At 40.8% G+C, this 20,854-nt stretch overlaps 1 protein-coding gene across 5 annotated transcripts in view; it reads right to left on the reverse strand.

Annotated features, from left to right (window-relative positions):
• Positions 1 to 20,854, reverse strand: part of sash1a (SAM and SH3 domain containing 1a) — a 174,736-nt gene that overhangs the window by 37,596 nt on the left and 116,286 nt on the right. For 4 of the 5 annotated variants that reach the window (XM_082506747.1, XM_082506746.1, XM_082506749.1 and 1 more), the window contains exon 2: positions 4,968 to 5,096. In XM_082506747.1, the coding sequence (XP_082362873.1) occupies positions 4,968 to 5,096 (129 nt within the window). Of the gene's footprint in view, positions 1 to 4,967; positions 5,097 to 12,755; positions 13,441 to 20,854 lie in introns of those variants that run through there. The other variant, XM_082506748.1, reaches the window with a different exon arrangement.

Raw genomic sequence — 20,854 nt, forward strand, 5'->3', positions numbered from 1 at the left:
ACACACAAGCGCTACTGAAAAGTGACTTTACTTCCAAAAACCACAGTGCTTTCCATCATTAACCTGGAAACTACAACAAAGTTTAGCTGCGCAACAGGAGATCCAGATATATTTTTTTAATTAAAGGGAAAGCTTCAAAATACAGATGAGTGCTAAACACATATTCCATTCACTGCAAAAGCCTGTTGAAGTCACTTTTACTTCACCAAAATTACTCCCAACCTCAGATGGAAAAAAAGGTGTATGTGTAGCAAAAAGACCAGGTGGCGCAGTAGAGGTAGGCCAGCTGGCATGGCTGAGTGAACCTGGGTGGGCAACTGTAAGTAGCCCTGTAGAAAGATATGTAGTGGAACAGGTACCTACTGCAATCCCTGAAAAAGACGTTAGAGGTGGAACTAGTACAGCACAGTGCAAAACCTGCGGGACTGGCTGTTCTGGAAAATCCACACACACACACACACACACACACACACAAAACCCACACTTGTGTTTTCTGAAATTCAACCACGCCACACCAATCAAGCTGCCGCTTGCCTAAATGTTTTTTACAAGAAATACATTAGCACACCAACATCTCCATCCTCTTCCTTCCAAGGACGTCTGGGAGAGTGTGTGTACGTGCTCGCCGCACAGGGCTGCATTCTTTTATAGCGCGTGGAGCATTCCTCAGCTTTGAGAATCCTCCTCAGCTTTGGTATTTCAAAACAAATACCAAAGTTATTACAACCGATGTCCCATTAGTGACAAATAAATCACAAAATACATTTAAATATACCACTTGCTTTCCACAAGGGTTTTGCCAATAATAAAAAAAACACAGCGGCACGAACGTCCTTTGAAAGCAATCTTACAGCAACAAAGTCTCTGCTGTTTGAGCGTTTGACTTTGCTATGTTTCTAGGCAAAAATCTGAGAGTAGAAAGGATAAATAAGCAGCAGAGTTCACAACACGGTTTGTCTTTCCTCTACACTGTAGTTTTAACCCAGCTGAACTGACGCACTTTGATGGTTTAACTTCATGTGGGCATTAACCACACGGTTCCTCGTCTCACGGTAAAACAAAAACACAAGTCCGTGCCTGAGTCTTGACCCACGGCTGTCAGGCAATTCAGGTATAAAACAAATAAAACGCCTTCGTTGAGTTAGCAGGTTACGATGAACAGATTTATGATTGATAGGATGCTTTGTTTATGCAATTATCTAAAATTATCCTCAAAGATATTACCACACACAGCAGTGCAATGTCTCATTATGGTTAACAGCAAGTGTTAAAATGTTTGCCCAACAACCACAAACGCCAAAATGAGCTCTCTTGATTTATATTTAGCGTACTTCATTTATACTATTGTGCTATGGTTAGAAAGTGATGTCAAAGTAGAGTTTGGTATTTCTCTCCCTTGGCCAGACAAGATTAGTCATCCAACAACCAGTCCCTGCATGTTTAAGGGATCCCTCCTCTGGTGTTTTATGTCTGCGTTTCGGCACTTTTTTTTCTTCCCTTTGAATTAAACTAAACTTGCACTGACATAACTGTAGCGTGACTTTGTGGCTGCTCATGGAGATAGCTTGAATAACTTTTCCAACTGCCTTGATGTTGAAGAAACAAGAAGAAAAAGACAAAAGTTAACTAAATGTATTTACTTCAACTTCAGATGACTTCTATGGAGCAGTATTTAAAATGATCATCATCCGCTTCAGAAACCAAAGAATGTCATATATTGCAGTTGTTAGCAATGATAATATGCAATGATAATTTATGCTACTTCAAAGCCACTGGTTAAAACCTTTACAAACTTCTGCCTTGGTGCCTTTTAAGAATCCGTCCACATCTAAAACAGATCTGCAAACCAGTGATTGAATTGTGTTACTAACCAAAATTGGGATCATTTCCTGGAATCTGTGGGCTGCCAATCATTGTTTTGTTTTTTATTTGAGGTAACCTCTACCATAGCCACCGACATCACTGTTTTCAACATTGGGCCAAGCAAATTTTCGTTGCTATGCTGAAATTTAAAACTCACTTTTTAAAAATTATCGTAAAAATAAACTACTGTGAAGCACCTATTTTGAAAAGGGACACTGAAAAACAAATCATGTTTATGGTTACAGATGTAAGATACATTAGGACGGTCAAATGCATCTACTTTATTCTAAAATATAACTAAATTCTTTTTTATTTAGCTAAGAATTAGAACACTGAAGACTAAAATGTAACTGAATCCCAGGCAAAAAAAAAAAAAATAATAATTTATCCTTCTGACCTGACCTTTTACTGACCCGTTATTAGAGACAACACACTTTATTAAAACTGCTGAATATATTGCTCTTTTCCAGCATTTCCTGTCACTCCAATAATAAAAATCCTCACGCAGCATCCGAACGTTAATGTATAAGAGTGCTGGGAAACTGCGAGGCCGTCGTGCTAATCCATATCCACATTCCCAAAGAGGATGTTTATTTAACCCTTTGTATCCCACTAACTCATAAAACTACAGAGTCACAGAAACAACTGAGAGGAAGCCACGCAGAAAGGAGGTGCATCGATAGCCATCTAAGCGAGAGCTTCCGTCATCAACTCTTAATAGAGAGAGCCCCTTGCTTTGCAACAACACAGACAGCCATCACTATGTTAAAAGGGGCACAATGCAAGAGCAGGCTAATAATATTGTGCAAGTGGAAAAAAAAAATCCAAATGTTACATTTCTCGTTACTTTAAGGAAAAGAGCCCAAAAAAACCAAAAAGCCCCCAAAACCCCGAAAGAGAAGCTGAATGGTTCCCATCATGAGCAAACTCGCCGTACCAAGAGTCAAGTTGAGAATGCTTTGGAGAACAGAAACTTAAAAAGGCCTTCTTCTTACTTTTTGGTGTTATAATGTTGACCACAGCAACACTTTAGACAGTGGGGCTTTCGCATGGGAATTTTCCAGTAGCAAATATCCAGTCAGTGTTTTCCTCAAGTTATATTTAACCTGGAGTATGAGGACTTCCATCACAGATTTACTGGCAACCAGACAGCTTTCATGGCGTCTTCTCCGATACCACATTTATCTAAACTTCAGCCTTCTCTAGTACAGCATTGCAAACCAAGAAAGGTCAAAGCTTAGGTGACTTTTACCCTAAAATCTCTACTACATAGATCAGATCTGAACTGAAAAGCATATAGTAGGAGAGATCTGAAGAAACAAGTTAAGTACTAGTAAAAATAATAATAATTTAAATCAATAACTGATCTATAAATCTGACATTATGAAACGCATGAAAATTAAGACAATGGCTAAAGAGAGGTGAGCCTTATGGAGTCCTGTCTGCTTTACCATCCACCTCCACTAATAAAATCTGTCTCTATTAATGTGGCTCTTATGACCTTGCCTAACCATCTGGCACTGGTCCCAGGGGTGACGACTGCATGACGCTGGCTTGCAGCCACTGACTTCTGGACACACTTCAAAAGCTGTAACAGTCATTTTGTTACTCTCTTTCTGACTGGGTGTCCGTTGCTCTGTCTAAGCTCATTCTCAGTTCATTTAGTGTCCTGTGCTCTGTCTCAGTACACGCCTTGTGTATTACTTTCACAATGCCTCTTAACAATATTGTCTAAGAGAAGAAAAGTTTGTCTTAATCCATTGCATCCTAGAAGGGTTGGTAAAGAAAAGACTGTTCTGGACTTGAACAGCACCCAAAACTAATTTTAGAAAAAGGCCTGCACTCAAACGCAAGGCAAGGTTAAATCCATATAGTGTGGGTTGATACTGCACATTTGAGAGCTCTTGATAAGGTGTTGTCTGACCTATATCCCCTCCTCCATGTATTTTTCTTCTTTTCTTCTATATTTTGCTGCCAAACTCTGCAGAGTGGCAGGACAGCTGCAGGCTCTCACATACTCCACTCCTCCTCTTCATTCCCCTCATCCTCCTTCCTTCTCATTCTTCCACTATTCATGTCGTTAGCCTCCTCCTGCACTGGGCTTCAGGCTCAGGTCCCACTCAGCACAACCCCCAACCCCTCCCCTGAGCCTTCACAGCTTCCTTTTCCCCTGTTTTAAGAACTCAGAAGGAGAGCTTCCCTTCAAAACTAACAAAAAAAAAATGCCCGAAAAGTAAGCACAGATCAAAGTCTGCAGCCAAAGAGACAGCACTTAATCTATAATAAGATGCAAAATGCATTTACAGTCTATCATGAAAGCGGTGACAACTGGATGTCTGAAATCATTAAATGCACAGCACAATAAATCAGCTGTGCCTTTCAATGCAAGCTGAGCCACATGGTCGCCTTGGAGCAAGAGGGGCCGCCTATTAAACTGGAAACGTGATGACAGAAAAACATGCGGAAAAATGGGGAGACAATCGGCACAAGGTCTAAAATAAGAAAGTCCAACGTGACAACAATGTGTGCAAAGTCTGTGGATGGAGAACTGAATCGTTGTTTTATCAGGCAATAACACTACTATGTCTGACTTTCTAGCAAATGTGGTGGAGAGCGGCAGCTAGCTTAGCAGAAAAACAGAATTGACCATTTGTTTTTGTGTGTGTTTGAGAATTTATTTGCCCAAGTTCTGTTTACAGGGACTTACTGAATTGATCTTATACTTGCTCTTGCAAGCATGTGGACCCATTGGGTTGCATGCTGCACAAAGCTAGGCCCTCTGCAGCAGCACCAGCAGCATTCCATCATAGATTTACTTGCAACTTGGCAACCAAAGAAGTGTCTTGGTATCCTACATCTCTCTGAAAAAGACTTGTAGTGGTGTTCAGGCACACTGGCCTCGGGGAAAGACTTGGACATTAACACAAATTCATCTTGTTTGTTCAGTCTCTGCTATTCTTTGTCTGGCAGTTAGTAAAGAGCGTAAAAAAAAAAAAAAAAAAAAACAAGCATGCAAGTTCAGAGGCAAAGAAAATGCTGTGCATGAATAGCCGTTCACATGATTTCATTAGGCGAGGTAATTACATGGGTGAGCGTGTATTTACCATGTCGAGTTCCTGGGAGACTCGTCGTTTGCGTAGCTCCTCCATGCGGTCGTTGACGTCACTAAAGCAGGTATTGTAGTACTCAGAGTATTCCTGTGCAAGGTCATCTATGTTGCCCAGAGAACCATCCTGAGGAGAAGAAGAGGCATAGTTTTAGCCAGAATACTAAAACCACTGATAATTTCGCTGACAATGCTCCCACTGGAAAAACTCTCTTTGCATGAATTATGAACACTCAACTGCTTTGTTTCGATTTACTTTCTGCACTTGGTCTTTCCTTTACACGCTTTCATATAACTGCACTTCACAATATTCCACCAGTACTGCAGGGAAAGGAAAAAGCCTAAACGAGTTAGCACACTGCGTGACATTCACATCCCCTCAAAACTTTGTATAACCAATGTAACATACACTTACAATTAGTGGCAAATAGAAGTTAACTAGGATGCATTTTTGTATGCCTAACACAGACATTCCCTCTCACTCCTACGCAGTTTTGGATAAACTAAATATTTTCTTGGATAAGTAGAAACAATATTATTCTTTATATGCATTCTTCTTAGCGATGCCACTAATTTCAAAGTGTCAACTACCGTTCAAACTGAGACCACGCTGCGGCAAACTACGCCACACAAACAAAAAAAAACCTAAAAATACCCCCGGTAAAAGGGCTTTAGGCCCATTTATTCATTCTTATCAGGTTCCATTCAGTGTCACTGGCAGGCCTTGGTTTGTTCCTGGGTTTTTGTCTTTATTTCAAGATGCCCTTTACCTCCTCAGACATTCACCAAGCTCCAACCCAAACACACTTTTTCCGGCAAGCTTCAGTTTACATTAGCACAGTTCCTGCCTTTGTGAGGAAGATCTGTTTAGGAATAATGGAGGAAGTTCTGCTCCAAACATTAAAGAGCTTACCAAAAAGAAGATAACACTATGAGGTAGTCGAGCACATTTTAAATTCAGGTTTTATTGAAATGCGTAGCTGAACATAAACTGTCAACATAAAGGGGCCGGTTATAAAGCAATCTATGAAGTTAATTAGGGTGACTTGTGTTTATGTCGGCCCACCTTTCAGATTTAGAATATCTTAATTATTTTCTCAAGGCTTAAAAAAAAAGGAAGAAAAAAAGCACTTAAATATTAATTACTTTCTTGAATTAAGTCATTGATATTTCTTTGCAGGACATAAAGCAACTTTTGTATAACTTTTGTGGGAGAGAAGCTCATCTCCTGCGTCTTGCCTTGGTTAAAATCTAGGCCATTCTGGCAGCGATGGCCCACAGTTGAATATTCATCAGTGTTGATCTAATCTGTGCCAGGCAGACAGCTAGCATTGAGTCACTGTGCAGGGTCCAAACAGTCTCCCTCAGTCTCTGTCTTTCTCAACTGGACTCCCTATCTGGGTGCCAGGCCACAAATGAATGGATCACTGTGAGTAAGGTGTCACACGCACACCCGTGCATACACACACAGGTCTTCTTCAGACCTAGGTGTCTAGTCGGGGAGAACACACATTAGTATGCGCACACATTGCATGCTGGGGATTTCAAAAGCATCAGACCAAAACAAACTGAGTTAAGCCAATCACAAACACAGCTCGGTGAGACAGAGTTATGATTTATTAATTGTAAGATGAGCACATTACTGAAAATAAAACAACAAAAAACACACAATTGCTTTGTCTCAAATGCACACTTTGGCTTGCTGTGATCTGTCCTCCCAGCATTTTTTCTTGAGAAATCCTGTTTTGGCCAGACATGTGGTTTGAGCTGACTGAGGATCCCAGTGGAAACACTCCCCAAGCAGACACATGTTTTCGCCTTCATTCCTCACATTGACTGAAAGCGCACACTCATTAGAGAATGCCAAAATGTTACAATCAGACATCAAGACTGTGCACATATATTTGCAACATCCAGATAGAAAGACTAATGCCCGTTTTAAAGTTGCACAAATCATTTTTTTAGACGACGACTCCAATTTATTTTTAAACAGTGATGGATTTTTCTTTTTTCTTTTTGCAGAAGAATTATTTACGTTTTCAAGTCTTTTGTCTCCACTTGCAGTACTATCTCTCAGCTGTGGACAGGTAAAGCTGCATATATTTTGATGTTTTCAGATAGACTGCTAAAACAGCCCCCCCCCCAAGCCCCGTGTGTGTGCAGAGATGACTGAGATTCCTCTGATTCACCAGTGGGATTACCTCATAGGCGCTCGACACAGCTGAACCTCGAGCCTTCACTTCCACCGTCACTTTGTACAGTGACACATTCACATGTTCTGTTGTATAATGACTCCAGATGCTTTTGGGTGAATCACAGCCTTAAGAAAAGGTAAACCAGCTGTTTTCTCATAATGGCTGGTCATGTCATCGCACGAACAAGTGCTTTGTCCACATTTTAGAGTAAATCTGTCAAAGTGGAAGTGAAAATGTGGTAGTATTGTTTGGAAATTTGGCAGGAGGGTAGGCATTGATGCTGGAAAAGGGATAGTCTGTGGATTACAAACCAGGGCAGCTGTTTGGTGAGAAGAGAATAAAACCGCTGTAATCTGATAACAGAGATCCTTCATTTGGTAAGAGACTCTAACGCATAAGTCATTATGTAACCTAAAACAAAACAGGCTCTGTTGGCAATAAGTCTCAAAAGATCCTTACTGTAAAATGCTTACTCTGAAGCCGCTTTACATGCGCACATATAGAACTATAAACACATCTAGTTTCATGACTGTGTGCCGATGTACGTGATGTAACAGCTACTCCACCCTCGATGTGAAGGAGGCCAACTCCCCATTTAAACTTGAACAATAGCAACAATAGTCGTACCAAAAACTCCACCCAAGCAAGAATGGGTGAGGTCGCTTGTATGAAATCAGAGTAAAGAGTGTGCAAGTGTCACAAAAGCTCATCATTCCATTACGATGGGTACTTCTAATTTCAAGATGAAAAATTTCCGTTTTGTTTAAAAAAAACAAAATTAACAAATCACTCGTTTGTGTGAAGACCACTGCAAATTAATGGCTGACATGTTGCGCCACCATCAAAATAGAAATTAACAGCGCTTATTAATGCTGAATGATTTGCGGTACCTAAAGTTCCTTTACAATTGCTTCAAAAGAGATGATTTACATCTATGGCAGAAATAAAAATGAAGTCAATATGTATTTCTACACAAATCACGTATAATCTGCTTTATTTTAGATATTAAAAAGTAAAGATATACATGCATATGCTTTGTATGCAAAGGTTGCACAGGGAAGGGAAACAGCATGAAGGTTTAGTAGCCTCGGGTCAATTGGCCATGGAATTCCTTGCATTCTTACTGACACAGGGTTCCTCTACAGACATTCAGAAAGTCAATTTGGAGAAGCATCACTTTAATCATGAGGCATGCCTGTGCGCTAAACTTCAGCAGCTTCAATTTCAGGCTCTTTTTTTAAAATCATGAATTTATTGCCAAAAAATAAAGTAATATAATTACAAAATATATATATTGACATGCACCCCCACTGTTACATTATGAAAATGAAACCAAGTAAGCGCTTTATACTCAAGTAACCAACATCAAGCACATATTAAATATAGTATTTTAAATTAAATATGATATAAATCTGGAGAGGAAATTCCCCAGGATTTAACACTTTTGCTTGAGCGTTTCATATAACAGAATACATAAAGGGCTGATCAGTCCTTTCAAAAGAGGCAGTGCACTGTTGAAGTGACAGTTTCTTTAAGAGGGAAAAGTCAAAACTATGTGAAAGGCACCCAATGAAGGTAATTCACACAACTAGCATGCAAGGCACTGATAACTTGCAACCTTGGGAACATCTGCTCAAAAGCGCTTTCTTGGTATATCGGTGACATGAGAAGAATATCTGCTAAGGCTGGAGCTTCACTCAGTTTATCTTCTTCACATCATGTTACAGAATATCTAAACAAAAGCTTGCTTGGTTTATTAGCTGAAGAAAAGCCAGTATATAATACGTAAAAAAAAATCAAATATTTTTGTTCTGTTTCAACCTTTAACGTCAAATTCCTCCATTTATCATACCGGTGTTTAGTTTTACATGGGCTGAATAGAAGTGTAGATGGTATTAACCATTGTTACAATCACACCCTTGTGTCTACCCATTTTGTGTGTTCGAGAACAATGACAATGGATGACAAAAGAGCCGTCTGATGTAATGCTAGAAGGTTAGCAGCGTGATCACTTTCACTTGCTAAGCAAACTCAGGACAGGACTGGCAGACTGAAACTGCTGCCAGCTGGGTTGCATTGTGGTGCACTGTACTAATGTTTTTATAAGTGAATCTCTTGAGTCACCAACACTAACAATACATCACCTCTCCAATAGTCCAAACATCATAAGATAAATTAGCCAGTTGTTACTACATCCATCAATCTACTTAGTTCCTCAAACGCCTCCATAAACTAATCCCGCCCTGCTTCTCTGGATTAATACCATTCTATTGGTAACAAATAACATGAAAGAGAACATGCCATCTGTTAACAGTATAACACAAAATATACATTTGACAAAAAACTATTTGATAAAAACATCACTGGGTGTTGCATCAGCCGGCTGCAATTCTTAAAAATGTTAAAAGTGCTGCAGGTGAGCACGAAACAAATCCCCAAACCAGGAGACATCTGACTAAAAGTTGGCCTTCAGGCCAGTAGAGGAAGACTGTTAAGGAGGGTAAGGCCAGGGGCCACAACTCAGTCTTTTAGAGAGCTTCCTCAGGATATCCGTGGCTTGAGCAGAACAGTACTCTGCCATCGCAGCAGAGGAAACCTGCCAGATCTCCGAGTGACCTCAATAATGAGTCTGGTCAGGGAGGGGTAGCAAAGGAGAAGTGACCAGAGTTGGACTTGGCACCAATAGACTAAATCCAGCTATTATAGACTGTGTTGAGAACACTGTTGGCAAAGACAAACTGGCCCAGCTAACCATGCTTTAAGTGAAAGCAGACAACTGAAGGACATGCTGCCACTATGTATAAAATGCTATGTGGGAGGAAGCACCTAGGGGTCACATCATCTAGCCATATATTTCCCAGACACAATCAATAATCACGTCTCAAGAGCAGAATCACATTCTTAGGTTTAAAGATGGAGCACTGTCTCCTACATAATCAGTTTTCCAAATGGACAAACTACCACCCACACTGTGTAAAACACCACAAAACTCCTTTCAAAAGACAACAAGGACTCCCTGCAGGCAAATAAAATATTACCACGGCTGTGGATTCAGATGGCCTTTCAAGCAAAAAACAGAGGAGAAATTTCTGGAGAGAAGGAAAGAGGGAGTGACTGTCAGCTGTCCAGGTTAGTGAGCATACCTTCCTATACGGTGAGGGGGTACAATTGAAAGCTTGCCTTAGGCCACTGCATATCTGAAATCTCTGTTCTGTCTCTCCTCTACATAAGCAGCAGTGAAGCAGCAGTTATTCCAGTTAAAGTCAAATCCCACAGGATATTTCCCAAATGGGATCCAATGAAAAGGAACTGAAATCTAGACCGCCTCCGTACAAATTCATAAAGCACATTTGTGTTTAAACTCAGATTAATTTAAAAGCTAGTGAAGTTCTGTTCTGAGGGACACCCCCATATCTCCAGACGTGGGGCGGGCCAAGCAGAAGCAAATTCCCTTTTCAGACATGTGTAAATCCAACCACTTAAAACAATTCACAGCTCCTACGCCACACTGTCCTAAACTGCCTTTGAGTTTTAATTACTTCAAGAGCTATTTACTGAGCTTAAACCGCACATAAATGAATGGCTTTCTAAGGTATTCTTATTAAACACATTGCACCACACGTCACTGTGGATGGTTAACCTCAGAGACGGGAAAATATAAAGCAGATTGAAACAGCATTTGATTTACAGTTAAAGCATTATGAAAACCTATTTTCAAAGGACAAACACTTTGCTGTGGAGCATTTTGGTGTTTATCTGAACGGTTGCTTAAAGTTTAAGAGTACTTTCCAAGTTTGGTATGTGTGCTGAAACATACGGTAATCTGTGGAAGATGGAGAACAGTAAGAAGTCTGACCAGATCTTTATCATGATAGAAAACTATCTCTAAAGAGGTATTTAGGCCTGTTTCCACGTGCAAAGACCAAAGATCAGGCACATGTGCAACAGTGAGCTAAGTTGGGTCAACAAGCTAAGACCAAATCCCAATTCAAAGGGCAAGCTCTCAAGCAAAACAAAAGGCATTGAAATCCATAGTGGGTTGGTTATATATAGCATCCATTTTGCTGAAGGAGAGCGCGGTGTTCATTGTGTTCAGAATCTCACGATGTGTTTAGAGATATGAGCGTGAGCAAAGTGTTAAGCTCAAGGTTCCCCGTGAAATGATTTAGTTAAATGTTAACAATTTAGAAATGTTTTCCAATACGTAAAGAAACACTGTAGTTAAGTGCAGCATTCTAAACGAGCAGAAACTGAATCATGTAAGCAAATTAAACAAAAGCAAAGAAATACTGGCCTGGAATGAAGGGACATTTCTGTTTAAGTTTGCAGAACAAACAAAGTAATATCTCATAGCCCTACGCGCCAGATGTTATGTTATGTTCGTTCTTTTCTTTCATCACGGTCGTTAAATCAGTTATGGGCTTGCCGATTCTGCTAAAGACACTAGTTTTCAGAAGCTGGAGGAGGCCAATCTACATTCGTTCACATTTCTGAAATTTCTTGCACAGCAAAATAGGAAAATAAGATGATCTAAAACGACAAACTAATATGGGAAAAAACAGCAACAACGCTGAGGTCAGTGACATTGGGTTGTTTCTTTGTTGCTCTTTTTCAGTGTCCTTCAGGCTGTTTCTTCATTAGATGGCCAACTACTTGGAATTCAAGGTAAAAAAAACAAAACAAAAACAACAATGTTGTCAAAAAAAAAAAAAAACTTTCCAAGGATAGGATTTTATTTTCACTGTTATCGTGTTTGAAGCAATCTGGGGGGGGGGGGGGGGGGGAGACTTCAAAATGATGGTAAAACATTGGAGTGTATGCAATGCACTTTAGCAAAACTTGTTGCTTTTCCCTGTATGCGTGATTCCATTCAAGGTGAAAAAACCAACAAAAGAGAGCAGCCTATCAGACATATGCCTCCAGAGGCAATAAATCTAGATAAATTGCGTGGCTGGGAGCCAGGTCTAGTGTCAGCATTCTCCTTCCCCATATACACACAGTTCTGTACACCATACACACATCCTCAGTATCAGACCAAAGGGACTCCAGTGTCAATAGATAACAGATCTATTACATCCCATGTAGGCAGTAAAATAAAGAATGCATTGAAAGCCACACAAAACATTGCTTCAGGAATTTGGTTTCCTCAACACAGAACAACTCTGAAGTGATAACGATTTCAAAGCATAAACCTGTAACATACACTAAACTTCACTTGAATGAGATAACAGCAGTTTACAAAGACAACAGGAATCTCAAAACTATATAACCCATAAAGGGTAACTTTTCGGTGCATAACACACCACACACAATCAACTCCTGTTTGCTTTGATCTCGGACTGACTTGGCTGTATGAGCTCATCATTGGCAGCCTAGAGCCAACTCCAGTAGAATACAAGGCTACACGCAGAGCACCGATGGATTTGGAACATGGGCCTGTTGGAGAGAGCTGATGCGTAATTTGCATACGCCTATAATTCGGCGAAACAAACACTCATTTCGCAATACAAGTGTTAAAGGAAACAATTTCAGTTAGTTGGGAGTCTGTGATGTCAACCAATTATCACGTCACCCCTCCCCCCCAAACTTACCAGCATCCCCATAACGTCCGACCACAGTTGGGAGAAACTGTCGGAAGCAGCAGCGCTATCTGCCTGAGGCTCATCGGAAGGCGCACCGGTCCCCTGATCACCTTCCATAATGTTAGAAAACTTTGTTCAGAGTCACACCAGTATTTTGTAGCTTGCTTCCAAGCCCACAGGCAGGAACCTTAATCCCCAGCAGTAAACAAGATATCGGTGCCAAGGCTGTTTCACAGACAGTTGCCCTTGACGCACTGGTGAAATGCTCCAGCATTGCTTGGCACGATTTGAAGTTTAGTGCGCAAACTGCGTCCCGACATGTTTAGCAAAACTCCGAGAGAGAGACCAAAGGTAAAGAAAGTCGGCCTTGAATTATGTAAACCCACACCCGGTCATTCGTCTGAAAACTCTCAAGCGCGGTGTCCCCTGCTCCACAGTCTGCAATGCACGGATCCGGTGCCCCAGGGTATAAACCAAACCCCACAACTGAGGAAGAAGAAGTCGTCGAAATGGGGCAAAAGTTTCCGAAAAGTTCACAAAATCCCCCAGTAAGTGTCACAAAACTTTCAACACTGCAACAGAGAGCACACTCAATCGTATTTCCATTAAAAATTCGAGTGAGAGAACGCCCGGAACACACAGCAAAGCCTCCAAACAAGGCGCCTCCCCCTCTCTTCACCCCTGCTCCTCTCACTCCCTCACTCTCCTTCCCCCTACACACCCCTCCCAGCATCAGGAGTACAATGTCCCGGAATTAGCGCACACTAGTGACCAATTATTCACATGATCGATACATTTTTCCCTCCAAATGAGTCTGTTGCATTTGATTGAGTAACCAACTTCACTGTAACCTTAAAAACAGACTTTGTTTAACCCTCCCCTCAAATTTCAATCATCTGCTAGTCACTGACAACTTTGCAATGCCCAGTTAATAATCATTTTTATCTGTCTATTTCTTTCTGTGAATATATTTGAATCTAGACTTTAGAGTTTTGCTAAAACTGAGTTCATTTAAGGGATTCGGTCAGAGAAATCGCTTTAATCACATGCTGACATGCCTTCCACCAATACATCTCTGCAGCCTAGTGAATAGGGAACGTGAACAAAGCACATTCTCCACACAATTGTTAGAAAAACAAAAAAGCCTATGGGAAAAAAAATGTTTTTAAGAGGTTCATGCATGTGGTGCCCTATGCCCTCGTAAATCTGTACAAAACGCTGGACAATGACACCGAAACACTAGACTTTTATTGAACCATAAGATTCTAACTTGATTTACATATAGTCCAACAGCTATGTGATTTTTTTTTCTTTTTTTGTGCCGCAGATGCTATTTGAATAAAAGTGGGAGAGAGATACTTTATGCATAAGCATGAAATTGCACAGCTACCCTGTCTGATCAGCTGTTTGTTATGCTCTACCAGCAGGCAGGCTTCTCTTTTGTAATGAAGTCCTGAAACACTCTGGCTCTCCCTGTTGTTGTCAAGAGCATATTTTCTATGAGCAGCTACAGCTGCCAGAAATAACGGAAATTAAGAGTAAAATTGAAATTTTCAGTTCACACTAAGCTCCAATCCCTGTAGTTTCAAGTCAGCATAAAATGCTGCCTTAGCTGCTGTTTACCACATAACTCTGCCACACCAGGACAAATTTATTCAAAAGCAGCATAACCAAAGATGAGATAGCAGACAGAAAATTTGTCAACCCCACAATCTTTTGCGCAAACATGAAAACAGTTACACAATAATCCATAAAGCTGCAGTTTTGCTTCGAGAATTGCTGTCAATTATGCAAAAGGCTCCCAGATTTTACTTTGTTTATAAGCTGTTTATTACATATCAGTAAGGCCTTCCCCAAACTGCAGTGTCTTCTTTTAATCATCATATCATTATCAAAAAACAGTTGAGACTGTGGTCCTTGAAAGTGATTAAAAGCAGCAGATACAAAAAAAGAGGATGTCAAGATGTTGATAAGCAGGTCATCTACCAACTGGAAGGTTGGCAGTTCAATTCCTGGCTCAGATAGCCTGCATGTTGAAATATCCTTGGACTAGATACTAAACCACAAGTTGTCCGTGATGTATCCATCAGAGTTGGTGTGTGAATGTTCGGCAAAGAGCTTAGGCATGGAAAAAAGTAACTGTATGAATGTTTGTGTGAAAGGGTGAAAGAGGCTTGTGATAAGAAAGCACTTTTGGTGCTCAAACTGAGTAGAAAAGTGATATATAAGTAGAGTCCATTCAAGTCCACAGGATTAAGACTAAAGGTCTGTTACACAAGATTAAAAAGTAATCTGTGAAATGATTTCAGTCTAGACTAAAATGTTGGACTCCACAACACAGCACTGTTTGTGTAGCTAAAAAAAAGAATTTGATTTTGCTGCTCTTCTGGGACTGTTAATTCCTTTATATACAATATCGCGGTTTTAAATTTGTGTCGGTGAGCAATGGCTTTGGATGAGTGGCAGCTGCTCAACAGTGTCCTGCTTACAGTCTAAACACACAGAACACACGTTCAAACAAGAGCAGCTTTGTTGGATGACATGCTGAAAGTGCGGGGCTCTGCACTACTGACTCGTATTTGTAACCTTGGGGTGGCAGCAGCAGCAGCAAGTGGCAGGACTACTAGTGTTTATAATGGCATTGCGTCATTGCTCTGCCCATCAGCTCTCCTTTGTTGCTACAGAATGCTAACTATGTTTGATTTGTAGGTGTGATTTCAGAGCACCACCCTGATTTCCCTATTATTTTCAGTTGGATTGAGCTCTTTGGAGTCATGCCCTTAAACACACAGACACACAAGCGCACATATCGCTCAGTATGTACAAACACATGCTGGAACTCCCTTTACTCAAAGACAAGAAAGTGTGACCCCCACCTGGAGTTGCTGCAAACAGAGGGGTCAAACTACTAATGAGAGGAGGGCATCTGTTGACTTATCAAACACTGCTGGTGTGTTGTCTCTGTGTGTAGCTGCCGAGTTTTACTCTTTTCACACTAACCACTATTCAAGGTGTCATGTTGCCAGACAAGAGGAAATAAAACTTACTTCGCAGATGCTAATTGCACATGTTAACAGTCTTTTCTCTCTCGACAGGCTCTTTGGAAAAGATTCAGAGTGAACATTTGGTCAGAAATGAGGATAAAATGTGTAACATATGAACGTGCAGAGGATACACCTGCAAGCAATTCACGGTGGAAATCTGTTGAGAGGAATGGAAGAATGTATTTGATGGTTCTCAAAATATATAGATGGCTCCGTCAGGAAAAGGGTGATGTCATGAACATAAATTGCTCAGATAGCATATTTTGAACAGACCTCTTGAAAGCCTTGGGGCTTGACTGTGATTGATCGGTGTCAATTGCTGTACTTATGTCGACATCTTCCCCGTCTTTCATCTTTTCCCATGTTTTAATTCTCAGTAATAATCATTTTAATATCTTATTAAACCTCATTTTAATATTATTTTCTGATCCTGGTGAATTGTGGCACAGTTAGAAAATTGCACCGTCACTAGGATTTAATTTACATTAGGAATCCTGAAACTCAGTTCTTCATGTGTGTGAGATTATTTGCTGATTGTTTGCTTATTAGCAGAAGCTGGTCAGGGCTAATAGTCTGACAACTAAAACACTGCCTAAAATGTTTACTTTCCAAATAAGAAATACCCTTATTCGTGCTTTGTACTCTATAAACTGCCCCAAATTACCTTCAATTAAAGCATGATTAGGGCTTAGAACTAGACATTGTGATGAGAATGGGACCAATACTGCTAAAAAAGTTCCACTTTCTGGAAAGAGAATCACGTGTCCTGCAGCTATCAATACAGGCATGAATTGAGAGACTCATATACAAAAGTTCTCATTCGCCATGGTGAAAAACAGACAGCATGTCTAAACAAACTCACAGGAGATGAGAGGAATCATTGCGACTCGGCTGAAAGTACGTAACTGTAATAAGTACAGAACTGCTGAAAAGTCGAGGTTAAGATAGGTCATCGCTTTTTCACTTTCAACACCGAGTTGTTAGGATTCCTCAGTGGAGTGATGAAGAGAGGAATAAGGGATGGAGACGGCAGCTCTAAGGAAGGAATGAAGATAGACAAAAAAAAGAATGCATATCATGTTAAAGCAAAGCAGGGCTGGACCTCCGCTGATAGCGAGTGTGACCCTTCCTGGAGGTCACTAGACCTCGGGGCTTTAAAAATAGCTCCACAGGGAGTCACAAACCCCACTGGCAGGGTGGGGACAGATGTTCATAAATATGGTGGAAAGACATTAAGGCCACCATACTTGAGTGATACCACAGATGACAAAATAATAATTACATGTATATTCTGTTAGATCAAAAAGAATATGATTACTCAGTTTACAGCTTTCATCTTTTCAGAATTAAAGGTATAAATCAGTAAAAGTCTGGTGACATTTTGTTAGTTTTGCCCTTCTAAAACAGGCTGGAACGCATAAAAATCAGCTCTTCATAAAGCAATTAGTGGAGCCGACAGGATGACATCCAGTCCTGTTATACGAGCATGACATGACTCATCATCACCTCTTCTCACCCTGCACTGCTATATTTTCCTCCTTTGTTCAAGTTAACGTATTTAAGTTTACACTCAAAGCTAATTGGATCCAAAGTCTTGAACCCTTATCCCTTAGCTTTCAGGCTGCTTTCTCTTGATAAATAATTGGGATCAAGATTTTCGCATCATTAATTCTTCTTAGTCGATGGGTCAAAGGCCTGACAGTCCCTTGGCATTTTCTGTGAGCTGTTCAGAATGTGAACGTTTGCCTTTCCTATTTATCGGTGTGTGTGTGTGTGTGTGTGTGTGTGTGTGTGTGTGTGTGTGTGTGTGTGCATATACATGCATGCTTATGTGCATTTCAATGTACAAAAAAAAAAATGTGTGCGTGAGATGAACAGAGAGGCAGGCCAGCCCCAGTGTGCTTCACATGCGCGTGAGAGTTATCATGCAGACATGCGATAACTCCCACACAGACCCAATTAGCATGACAACTAATTACTGTTTCCTTGGTCCCCTCCCTCAGCTAAGCTAACTCATTAAATTAAATCAACACTCTGGTCTGAAAACAATGCTTTGAGGGAGTAATAATGATCGCCTGCCACTTGCTATTTATGTGTTCTAGGTATTACTTTTCATAGGGCGGTCAACCATAACACTGGAGCCTTTTGAAAGCTGAGAAAATGTTAGCTTCAAATATCAACACAGGAATTACCTCTGGGCTAGAGTGAGGCAGAAAGCAGAAAGAAAGAGGATGACAGCTGAGAGTGTGTGAAATAAGCACACCGAGTGATATGCATGGGCAACAGGGAGAATACTGAGAACAACAACAAACAGATATAGAAAAAAAAAAGGAGATGGTCTGCCTGGGGTATGAGGCGCATGTGATAACCAGCTGTGCATAGCATTGAGCACACTGGGGAAAAAAAAAAAAAACTTCTCAGAAGACTCATACAGTGTCTGGTATGTCAGTAAAAACAGTCTGGATAGTGCTGTCAAAAAAATGCCAACTCTGTACACACAGATCCTACTGGATAATATTATGTGCTTTAATGAGATGCAGGAATTCAGGGAAAAGGAGAAAGTTTGTGTCACTGAGATGTGGAAAGAAGAAAAAGTCTGGAATGAAGCAGGAAGTTCTCAGTGTTACAACATGACCTTCTAACACTGTTGATAAAAAAGGAAAAAAAGACAAAGCATTTTCTTTGGAATCGCTCTTGGTGCTCATTTTTCCCCCTCCTCATGTTTCATTTAAGGGAATTAAGTTGTAAGACTCCCGCCACTTAAGCATGCATACCACTGAAAATGTCTACACGATAAATAATATCACCGATGGCCACATGCATATGCGAGTAGCATTCGCAAGTCTTCATCCATGCTTTCAGTAATGCACTTGCAATTGCAGGCCCCTTTATTGTGCTTTGTGTAATATAAAAACAAAGCATATTTCCGCTAAGCCCCGGATTCCCACATTCTCCATGCAGTGCAAGCCTCTGTGGCCATGTGGTAGCTGATTAAGTTACGCCATTGTGCGTGTGTGACTGAGATTCCAGCGCGTTTTAATCAGGCCCGACTGAAAGGACAGATGTTGTTTTTGATGTGAGCGAATTCCAAAAGGTACGAGCAGCACAGAGCAGCCGGTGTTTAGCGTGCGTGAGCTTAGTGATCATTTGGATGTATGTATGTGGGAAAGACTAAAGGCCATGGAAGAAGAGTGTGCTGCATCTGTGTCAAAATGGTGTCCGCAGGAGTGCTGGGAAAAAAGCTAGCTTGTTTGAGTCCACGGGTGCAGGTGGAGGCGACGGGCTGGTCTCGCTAGAGATGGAGGTCATGAAGCTCGGCCGGCAGCTGCGTCGGTGTCAGGGTGGCACTGCCAGGGTGACTGCTAATGTCCAGTGAGTCATCTCACTCTGTGTACTGGGGGTCTGCACTAGATGCACTGCGACAGGCTAGTTTTAGAGAATGGGAGAAATCCAGAACTGAACACAAAGTCCCACAAAAGAAATTATACTTGTGCTGACGTATCACTATGCAAATATATACATGTACACAAATGATTAAAATTAAATAACTTTAGAATAAACATTTTCAGCAAATATTTTCATCAGTGCAGTTTTATAATAAATTATACTAGACTGATATGAGTACAGCCACAGGGTGTCATTCACTGTCTACATGGATGCTTGTTAACTGTTATCTGGTGGGCAACTACTTTAACGTCTATAATGTGTATAATGAATTGAGGCAAAATAAAAAGGACGTTTCATTAAATATAAATACTTTGACATGATTTTTTGAAATTGAATTCCTCACATTTGTTAGATTTATTAAAACTTAAAAAAACAACTTTCACCCTCTTCATATTCTTCCACGTGCCTTTATGCGAGAGTGAATATGGGACATAGTGGGTCCCCCTGCTGTTGCCTTATATATTTACAAGCCACAGTGCGCATGCCCTCCTCGCCCTCTCCTCCATGCAAGACACTGGACTGTTAAATGCTCTTGCACATATTTTTATGTCAAATCAGCCAGGCTGCCATATGTTAGCCTCAAAGCTAGATACAGTAAAAATAGGCTTGGCCCCCAATGTTATTAATGACCATGTGTGCTGTGAACACGCTGCATAATTATCCCCTGCAGTTTTATCCAAAAATCAGTTTTATAGTACTGGCTTCAGGTTTATGGGACTCAAATACACACTGAGGAGCAGAGACATGCATGCACACTGAAGCTTACGCAACCAGAGAGGGGAAACGATAACATAGCTTTTCCTTTACTATACAAATCCAAATGCTAACAAGACAGTAGCCAGTGGGGCTCAATAAAGATTTCATGGGTCTGTCTCTGCTGTGTTTCTCTGCCCAAGTACTCTCACCTGTTGTTGCATCTGATGTTAGTGAGAATTTAAACACCACAGGAAGAACAAATATTGGTCCAACATTCAATTACTGAGCACTGCCTGCAGTGAAATAGATACTTCTTTAAAATCTGGGCTGTAAAAACTAGGTGTGTATTATTTAGAGAGCCCATTTCATGGACCTTTTTCACAGCAACCACTCTGACGTGAATTAGGGGAGATGGGAGTTACAAATGAAGGTTCAGGTCCATTTAGATGTGAGCCTTCATTAATGTGACTGGTAATTCTTGCATTTAGTGAGTATTTCATGGCAAAGCAGCTGATGTGAAAAAGGCCTGTTAGTGGAAACTAGAAGACAGAACATTCAGGTCCTGCAGGAGCACAGAGAGACGGCGCTTTTATGTGTATGGCGCGGAGAAGAGTTCCTGTTCTAGAGATGCCACATTATCCCTGGCACGCACGCACGCACGCACGCACGCACGCACGCACGCGCGCGCACACACACACACACACACACACAGCGCACTAACTGTCAAAATAAGAAGCAGCATGCAATCTGCAAATCAAATCTAAAATACCTCAAGCCCAGATTTATCATCTTTTCAGTTAGCTATGCATCACAAGCATTTACAGCTTCCTTCACTATCCCTCTAGATTTATATCACTTTGCAAGCAGCAAACAGAGATGGCTGACATTTGGTTATGTATTAGATGTTATAATAACTTGTTA

Source organism: Aulonocara stuartgranti (genome assembly GCF_965226115.1).
Source record: "Aulonocara stuartgranti genome assembly, chromosome: 15".
In the NCBI taxonomy this organism is placed as follows: Eukaryota; Metazoa; Chordata; class Actinopteri; order Cichliformes; family Cichlidae; genus Aulonocara; species Aulonocara stuartgranti.